The following is a 9,977-nucleotide window of genomic DNA, read 5'->3' on the forward strand; positions in this document are numbered from 1 at the left end:
AATACCTTTCAAAATCAGAGGTGAAATAAAGGTTGTTTTTCAGACATACAAGAGCTGAACTAACACATCTCCAGCAAACCCGTAGTATGAGAAATGTTAAAGGAAGTTCTTTAAACAGGCAATAATAAGTATTGACAAGAACATGGAGAAATTGGAACCTTCATATATGGCTGGTAGAAATGTAAAATGGAACAACCAATTTGGAAAACACATTAGCAATTTCTTAAAAAGGTAAATATATATCCACCATAAGGCCCAGACCATCCACTGCTAGGTATTTACCCGAGAGAAATAAATGCATATGTCCTCCATGCAAAGACCTGTCCACAGATGTTCATAACAGCTTTCTTTATTTTTCTAATGAGAAAATAATTTATTCAATTGTAAATCAGTAACTATTTTTTTTTAATGTTTAAGAATAACTATTAATGAGATCTTTAGTTTGTTTACTTGGGATTTAAATTTAAATGCATTAAAAAAACCAAGAATCTCTCAAAAGTAAACATCAGCCCTTTTCTATATTCTTTCAGGACAGGATAGATTTCTTTTAGGACTTAAATCATTAACTTTCCCACTCCAAAATGGATCCCAGAAAACTTGAGTTACAGAGAAGCAAGGGTCCTATCTGACATGTGATCTCCTTTTACAAAGTACATTTCTTCAGTTTTGGTGGCTTTGTTTTGCTGGGTTGTGATATTTTTTGGCAAGAAGTGAAGAGTAGGAGGCACAACGCAACGGTAGAAAAAATGTAGGTTTTATTTTCTCAGAGAAGGCACACACTCAAACCCACTTTGAGGCTTTGTTTGCACTTCCTGAGCACCCACTGGCTCATTGAGATTCTGTGACTCCAAACATTCACCACCATGATATCCACTGAGAATCCCAACCAGTCTTTCGCACAGAAGACAACCAACACCCTGAGACAAAAGGACATGGGCTACAAAAGGCCTGAAGCAACTTGCTATTGAAACCATTTGAGGACTGCCAAAGTAGACTGTGTCCTCACTAAGAGTTCTCCTGCGGCAAAGCAACTCTATGTTGCTTTAGATTCAGCAAAGACAGGAAAACACTGAAATCAAGGGGAACTCCCCACAATTGTATCTTGTTGCCAAACACTTCCCTTAGCACTCTTTTCTACAGCTCATTATCTGGCACATGTAGAGTGTTTCTTCCTGGCTTTTTCTTTGCCTGTGATAAAAAAAATATATGTATTTTTTGTTCAGCTGACAGTATTTTGCCCAAACCCAGAATAGATAGGAAATCACTGGGAATTCACATCTGATTACTATAGGTTCATTCTCCCATATTACAAGGCTCAGTTAAAAGGAGGAATAGTATGTACTTGCTAGATTGGTGTCTTGTTAGTATTTTTCTTTAAGTTAAAATTAAGTTACTTTTCCGAGGAAGTAGCCAAAATATTACTCTCTCAAATTCACAAACCTAATGGCACATTTATAGTCAAATATTATTTCTAGTCAAATTACATGCTTTTGTCTGGCAAGCTATCCTGACAGTCTTGATATATGAAGGCAGGCTTATGTGATAATCCCAGCAATGTTCTGCGGATATGGTTTTAGTGGGTTTGTTGAGAAGGAAATACTTATTTAGGTGGCTTTCATCATGCCACTCGGCTTCTATGTCATTTTCCTTGTCCTGGAGGATTCCCATGAAGCACTCCTGGGTGATGTTTAGGACCTGAACAGGGGTTTCTCCAAAACCGCCCCTTGGCCCAATTGAATGTATGCTGCTGATTCCTTCCATCTTGCATAGATAAACTCGTCAGGCTCTGCCTTGTACCACCAGGCCTGTAGCTGAGCCGCCGACTGGCCCAGTGTCTCCACCCCAAAGGTGTCCTGGAAGAGCTGGTCCACGTCCATGCAGAAGAGGAAGTCGACCTCATGCCGGATGTGGGTCACGATGTGCTCCCCAGTGGCCTTCATGCACGTCATGCTGATGTCCTGCCCCCTCTTCTCAGGCTGGATCTCCAACAGTCTGAAGGAACACAGAGGACCCGGCTCTATCGAGGGAGACCTGGAGACGTTGTCCACCATGAGGCAAAATAGGACTTTGTGGCCAACCATGAAGAGTCTATGTGCAGATGTTAACAGCTCCTCCACGTAACACTCAATGTATCTTCCGACAGCAAAAACCATCAAACCCACAGTAATTTTCTGTTTGTCATAGTAATTTTCTAAGATGCGTCTATTGTGCCTTCCATCTGGTCTCTGTCACAACCTCTGGGCATTTCTGTGGATTACGCGCTTCCACAGCTTAGCTTACGCTCTTCTGCATTGTCTTCCTTTCTTTGTTCCTTTTCTTTGTCTATGTTTTCTTCTTCCCCTTGGTAATTGTGGGTCCCATTCTGACTCTGTTTCCAGCTTGGAAACCACCAGTCTTTCTGACTGCCATTGTCACCAAGTTCTGGGTTTTTTGAGTGATATATCCACAGGAAAGAGCCTTCTGGGCTGTTGGTATATTCCCAAAACACAACAATTACAGTTGAGACAACCAGCATTGACAGAATCACTTTTCCTTTGACATTCATTATTTTCTCATCATTTGCTTCTCTTCCCTCAGAGTAAAAGGCAAAACAACAGAGTTCTATTGCTCTTCGTTCTGCAGGAGGAAAGGCTGGGAGGAATGGCAGGTGTTGTGGTCCAACTCCTGATCTGCAGAAGCCATAACAGCTTTATTTTTAATAGCCAAAAAATTGACAACTGAATTGTCTATCAAAAGTGAATGAAAAACAAATTTTAGCATATCCATACAACAGAATACTACTTAGCAATAAAAATGAATGCACTATTGATAACACACTACAACATGGATGAATCTCAAAATAATTATGCTGAATTAAAGGAACCAAAAAGTATATACTGTATGATTCCACTTACATAACATGTTTAAAAATGCAAAATAAACTCTAATGATAGAAGGTGGATGCTTGGGGATCAAGTAGGGAGTAGTGGAAGGGGAGGGTTTATAAATGGGCACAAGGAAACTTTTGTGAGTAATGGATATGTTCACTATCTTGATTGCAGTGATGGCTTAAAAAGTATATAAATATGTCTATATTCAGTATCAATTGTGAATTATTCCCCAATAAGACAAAAAACAAAAAAGAACTGTAGGCCAGGAAAGATGATATATAAGACAGAATAAGATTCTTCACTACTGCTCAAAATATAAATGAAAAGCAGCAGTCAACTTTTGCCTTAATTCAAAAATGCCTTGAGGTTTCTGAACTCCTGTGAAGAAGCTTTATGTATAGAGCTTCCCCCCAATCCTGACTCTCTGTGCAGCTTTTTAATTTTTATTGTATTGTTTATTATATAAAACATAGTTCAAAAACCAAACTATCTGAAGAATATACATTAAAAAGTCTGATTCCATCTATATACCCATCTACACACAATTTTCCTCTTGTAGTTTAACTTTTGCTTCTTTTTTTTTATTAGTTGCAGGTGCACAAAACAAAGTAAACTTTTGTTTCTTATATATATTTCCAATGTTTCTTTAATACAAATATAAAAAAATAAAAATTCTTATTTTCCCTCCTTACATAAAAAGGTAGCATACTAAACACAATGCTTTCTTTGCATCTTACATTTTCTCAACTATATTTTGGAGATATTGCTATATAGAACATCTTTTTAAAGTTGCAGAGAAAGAATCTCACTGAGTAGACATATCAGTGTTTATTAAATCAGTCTCCTATAGATAGTTTTCAATTGTTTATTACAAATCATATTGCAATCAATACCCTTCTTCACAGCCTCAACACAGTGTGTTCAGCATCTGAATTTTTGTGTATCTATACATGAGAAATGATCTCAATGTACTTTCAATTGACATTTTTTTAGTTATGAAGTTGACCATCTTTTCACGTTAAAAGAGATGTATTTCTTTGTCTATGTACTATTTATTCATATCCTTTGCCCATGTTTCTCTTAAAATGTTAGTCCTTTCTTGATTCCTAAGTGTTCCTTCTATATTAGAAAAATTCAGCCTTTGTCTATATGAGTTGCAAATATTTCCCCAATTTGTCACTTATTGTTTGAATTTTTTATAGTGGTTGGGTTTTTTGTTTGCTTTTCCAACAGGATCTCTTTCAGTAGCTAATACCTATCTTTAGCTGTAGATCCTGGCCTTCTCTGGTATGGTAGATCCCAAATTTCTCCTGTATCTCCAGACTGCATTTTGCCACCAGAGTAATGATGTCACTGAGTTGATTCTGTTCCACTGTCCAGAGTGCCAGGAGCACATTACCTGCAGAAACACACAAGACAGGCTGACAGAGGTCAAATATCTGGATTCACCTGGGCAGGGCAAAATTCCCAATAATGCAGAAGATCTCAAGTAAGGTGTCAGGCAAGGTTTCTTGGCCCTTCCTGGGTTAAAATATTGCTTTAGATCCTGAAAACCATTGAGCATACAAAAACGTGATTATATTAGGTAGAAACTGAAATGTTCCTAACATTTAAAGATAGTTTTGGTAACCTTCCCTCCATCAGTATACTAAAAGAAGGGGAAGGGTACTAGCAAATAGATTCACAAAATATAAGTTCAAGTATAATTTTATGGCTGGTTTAAGTTTTAATAAAAAGGCCAATTCTATGGTATAAAGCTGTTAATGATCCTGAGAGTTCTCCATATAGGAGACATTCGATCCCTCCTTATCTTACATGTAACTTGTTACTAATGACCAGGTTTCTCATTAGTTTTCTCATGAATGCTTTACAGCACTTGTTTTTTTTGTCGTTCAGTATTAAGCATATGTAGCTTAATACGGGCAAGACTTTCAATTAGACTGGGAGCCCCTTAGAGGCAGATTGTGTCCTCTCATCTTTGTTTCCGCTAGCTCCCAGGCCCGGCTTGGCGAGTATCTTTTTGAAAGGCTTACCCTCAAGCACGACTAGGAGCATTTGGAGCCCAGAGAAAAAATAAATAAAAATAAATAGAATTTAAAAGCACATTTTAAATAACCAAACAATGCTGAATAAACATTCCATCCAAATACAGTCTCCCTCACTTGCAGTCCTTTAAATATTCAGAAAAACAGATAAATACCTGTGATATTTAGGATATCCCCTCCAAAACAGAGCACATCTGAAAATGAGTAAGGGAGAGAGAGAGGAAAATAAGTCAAAACCAGAGGTATACAGATCATGGCAGAATCATATGTGATCTAAAGAATGGCCTACAGAGTTTTCCTCATATCTTTTCTGGTCTATTTGTGTACTCCAAGGCTCGTGTTCCTTTTTTCCTTCCTCCTAGCTTCTCCCCAAATCTGTCTGTACTTGTATTTGTCTTCTCTAAAATGGAAGAAGTACTCCTGTTCTCTTCTATTTGTGCTTCTCAAGAACTTCACTCCCTGCCTTATCTTCTCTCTACTGGATCATTCCTACCAATATTTTTTAAAAACAGAAACAAAACACAGCAAAATTAACCTACCTATTCTTGACTTTATCTTTTTTTCTAGCTATTCGGGCTATTTTTCTGCTACACTGCCAGCAAAACAAACAAACTGATGGTTGCTAGATGGGAGGGGGTGAGCATGGGAGAGAAGGTAACAGGATTAGAAAGTACAAATTAGTAGTCACAGTATTGCCATATGAGACAGTTTGGGGAACATAATAATGTTGTCAAGATTTTGTAGGGCGTCAGATAGGCACTTGTCTTATTAGGGAGACCACTTCACGGACTTTGTACATGCCTGATCACTGTGCTATGTTCTCGTACACCTGAAAGCTGAATAATACTGAATGTCAACTATAATTGAATATATATATATATATATATTCACGGGATATGGAATACAGCATAGAGAATATAGTCAATGGAACTACAACCAATGGAATTGAAACAGCTGTGTATGACGTAAGAGGGATAGTAGACTGGGGAGGGGGTTCTCATTTTGTGAGGGGTGTCAATGTCTAACTATGACATTGTTTTGTACACCTGAAATTAATTTAAAAAGTCCACAAATACAGGACAATGTATTTATTGGTGGATAATCATCAAATAATTATAGGTTAAAATAGACATCACTTCCATTCTTTCTCAAAAGTAATAAAAATATTGATAATCCTCAATTTTCAAAGATATGAAAACTTGTTATTTAAACATATTTTTTAGCAAGAGTGTAAGCTGATCTAACTTTCTTAGAGAATAATATGATCAAAAATTTAAATTGGCCTCCTTTTTATGTTCATATCAGATATTTCACTTCAGGTAGTTTATCCGAAGGAAATAAAACAAGTAGGAAAACATTAATGTTCTAAGATGTCAATGTCATTGTTCTTTATAGTAAAAAAAATGTAAACAACATACAATATGGGATTAAATAAATCATAATAGAGTCACACACACAAGATCTCAAGAATTGACTATATACAATTTTCTCTTCATAGCCTATTCACTCTTGAATTTTTTTCTACATTCTCTTCTCAGCTTACTCCAGTCTGACTTTCATCTCTGTACTTCATCAACAGCATTCATCTTGCTAAATTCAATATTTTCTGACCTCCCTATATTTGACACTTTTCATTTTCAACCCAGCTGGCCACCATCCTCTTCTAGAGACGCTACTTCCTTTATGGTTTCAGGAATACCAGAATATCCCTACCTCGCTGGCTATCTCAGTCTTTTTTGTAGGTTCTTTCTCCCTAATCACAGTCCTTCCATGAAGTTCTTCAAGCCTCAGTATTAGGCTCTTTTTCTGTATTTATATTCTCCCCATCAATGCTCATTTTGATTACTCCATTTGAATGACTTCTTGACCCCTCAAACTCAGTATCTTCAGAGCAGAACCCTTGATTTTCTTTCTCAAAGCCCAGCATTTCCCATTTGGGTACGTGATGCCACCATCAATTCAATCACGAAAGCCGAAAACTTGAGGTTCCCTTTCCACACCACTTCCCACTGAAATCCAATACATCAGCAAATCCTGTCTGTAGAACCCGAAAAACGTATTTCAAATCAATCCATCTCTATACAGCTCCACTGCCAAATCTTTAGACCAACATTTTTAACTGTCTGCACAATGGTACTGCCTGTGAAACTTTAAAAAAAAATCCCTATTCCTGAGCCTACCTCAGGATATTCTGATATCATTGGTCTGGGGTGAGGTATAGATATCAAGATTTTTAAAAGCTCCCCAAATGGTTATCTAATGTTGAGAACCACTACCCTAGACCAAATCTCCATCATCTCTCTACAACTGCTCCAGTTGCCTCGTCCAGCTTCCGTTCTTACTCCCTATAATGCAATCTCCATGAGGCAGCTAAAATGAGCTTTAAAAAAATGTAAATCAGATCACATCACTCCTTTGCTAGAACCTTTCCAGTTTCCCTTGGTACAAACATATATAATCCAAACTCCTTACTGTGGCCTACAGAGTTTGATGATTTCCAACCACACCTCAAGCCACTCTTCCCCTGCGAGCTATGCTATAGCCATACTGGCCTTCTCAGTTCTGAGAACATGCCAAGCTTTCTCCCATCTCAAAACCTTTGTATGTGGCATTCTTCCGTCTGAAATGCTTTACCCTTGGCTCTTCACAAGGTGCTCCCCTCATCATTTATGTCTCAGCTTAAAACATCATCTTCTCAGAGGAGCCTATACCCTATCTAATACAGAAACTCTCTCACCCTACAATTCGTTTTATTTTAACCACTATACCCTATTTATTTCCTTTGTAGAATATATAAGCTACAATTATCTCATTTACTTATTCTCTCTCTCTCACTAAAATGGCTCCACAAAGGCAGGTATCATGTCTTATTTTCCCCTTATTTCTAGCACCCAGCAGTTCCTGGTGTTATAATTCCTACTTAATACTTGATTTCTATCTCCTATCTCCCCCTTTCATCTAAATAAACTTGATGAGAAAAATTGAAAGACCTTTTATACTTGTTCCTCAGGGGAAAGGGGTGAGTCAAATAATCACATTTCTAAAGGAGATGCCACAAAGTAAGTCTTCTGGTGAATCTCTGATGGACATAACTGTATGGGGCACTTATCAGTAAAGAAAGGGAATGTTACATAAATACTAAAGGGTGTAGGATCACCCTTAGAGTAATTTCTGTTGGTTAGGTCTTACTAGACTGAAAGCTCAAGAATAGGTTTTTGCACCCTCTGCACCTATTATAGTGCATGTCGCAGAGTAGGTGCTCAAAACATGCTCGCTGCACAAATAAAAATGGTTTTTTCCCCCCAGATTAGGCAAATACCCACAAGCTTAATACATGGCGGAAAATAACGAAAACACTCATTCCTACTCACAGGATCAAAATGCAATACTAGAACAGGAAAGTGTTTTGTAAATTATAAAACACATTACATTGTGCCTCCTGTGCGTGCACCCGAAGGGACAACCTGAGGAATCCCTTAGTTTGAAATAAAGGACAAACATGCAAAGTTAAAGTCAGCTTCCCCCCACCCCTCTGCACAGGGCGAACACTGAGTCAGCAGGACGTGGCACTGAGTGGAGTGGCGGATATAGGCAACGGTCCCGCTTGTCCGGGGCGACCTGAAGAAATAGGATGAGAGCGTGAGAAGAAGGACGCGTCAGCATCTCTTCTACAATCCCGCAGGCCTCCGTCCGTCAGCACCCCTCCGAGGCCCAGGACCGCACTTCTTGCTCCCCCACCACGGTCACTCACGCTCCACGATGCCACTAATGTAGTAGCTGAAGGTGTGGGCCAGTTTGTCCATGTCATGCTCCGACGTGCAGGTCAGGCTGAAGCGGTCCATTAACGCCGTAAACCCTGGCCAACAAAGCAGAGAGGACTGTGAGCCGCGGATGCTACACCTTCGGCCCTGTTCCCTCCGGGCGTCAGACCAGAGCGAAGGCAGCGGAGCTCCCGGAGTCTGGGTCATTCCAGCGTCCTCTAACACGGTTCCCTTAGGAGGTACCCAGCGCCAGGCGGGTTGCACCTCGTTATCACCCAGCTTCATGTCCACGACGTGTGCACTCCACAAATACTTGTGAAACGAACTACTCTCAAAGCGGCCGCTACTTCTCTCACTCCCACAATGGCGGGCACGTACTATCGGACCGAAAGCATGAGCTGCGTGAGCACAAGTATCGGACGAAGAAAGACGCCTCTGGGACAACGCGCGGCATGGGGAGAAAGTGGGATTCGGAGCCGGCCGCGCGGCCGCAGAACGCCCCTCGCCCCTTTCTGGGGCTGAGCCTCATCATTTCCGAGGAGAACTCAGGGGCTGAGCCTCATCACCCCTACAGGCGCCCCGCTGCTCCGACGACGACCCTCGGGGCGGCCCGCGGCGGCGGCGCGCGGCACCTCGGCTCGCCCCGCGGGGCCACGCCCGTCACCGCAGCGGCCACGCCTCCCGTCGCCCTCACCCGTCACGTGGACGCCGAGGAGAACGCCCTGGGCCGTGGCGAGCTCGGGCTCCGATCCCCGGGGCTTCCTGAAGACCAGCAGGTCGGGAAGCAGCGCCGCCAACCGGGCCTCCACAGGCCACAGAAGCGGAGCCCCCACCTGCTCGCCGGTCGCCATGGTGGCGGCGGGGTTGACCGCTGGGCGACCGGAAACAGGGTCCTCGGTGTAGCAGCCAATCCGCATCGACGGCCCTGGCGAGCCCTCCCACGAACCAATCAGTGTGGGCTTCCTTGTGGCCGCGCTGATCGAAGGCGGCCGTGGGCCCCGCCCACCTGCTAGGGGCCGAGGTAGCCCTCGCCCTGGACGCGGGGCGCGAGGCAGCGCGGAGAAGCGCGTTAGAAGTAGCAAGGGTGCTTCGTGTCTTGAAACGTGGTGAAGGTGCTCTACGATAAAACAGGTCGTCGGGGATCAACATCAGTAGGGTCGTCTCTGCTTCTGGCTGAGGCACAAACCTGGGTCATCTCTGGATTTCTAAAGACCAGTGCGCGGGCATCTGACTAAAGCAGCTCAGGATGGCTTTTAAATTCAAACACCGTCGGACTAAGCCTGTTTTACTGTTAGTGCGTT

General features: G+C 41.5%; 1 protein-coding gene across 1 annotated transcript; it reads right to left on the bottom strand.

Moving 5' to 3' along the window:
- Nucleotides 1-733: 733 nt before the first annotated feature.
- LOC308495805 (N-acetyllactosaminide alpha-1,3-galactosyltransferase-like) lies at nt 734-9,465 on the bottom strand. Its single transcript, XM_081044211.1, is given in 7 exon segments — nt 734-1,718; nt 1,721-2,208; nt 2,210-2,272; nt 2,274-2,664; nt 4,126-4,269; nt 5,071-5,109; nt 8,667-9,465. Coding segments are annotated over 7 exon segments (1,680 nt in total). The 5' UTR covers nt 8,962-9,465; the 3' UTR covers nt 734-1,458.
- Between the last annotated feature and the right edge of the window lie 512 nt (nt 9,466-9,977).

The sequence above is a fragment of the Rhinolophus hipposideros genome (assembly GCF_964194185.1).
Source record: "Rhinolophus hipposideros genome assembly, chromosome: 3".
NCBI classification, from domain to species: Eukaryota; Metazoa; Chordata; class Mammalia; order Chiroptera; family Rhinolophidae; genus Rhinolophus; species Rhinolophus hipposideros.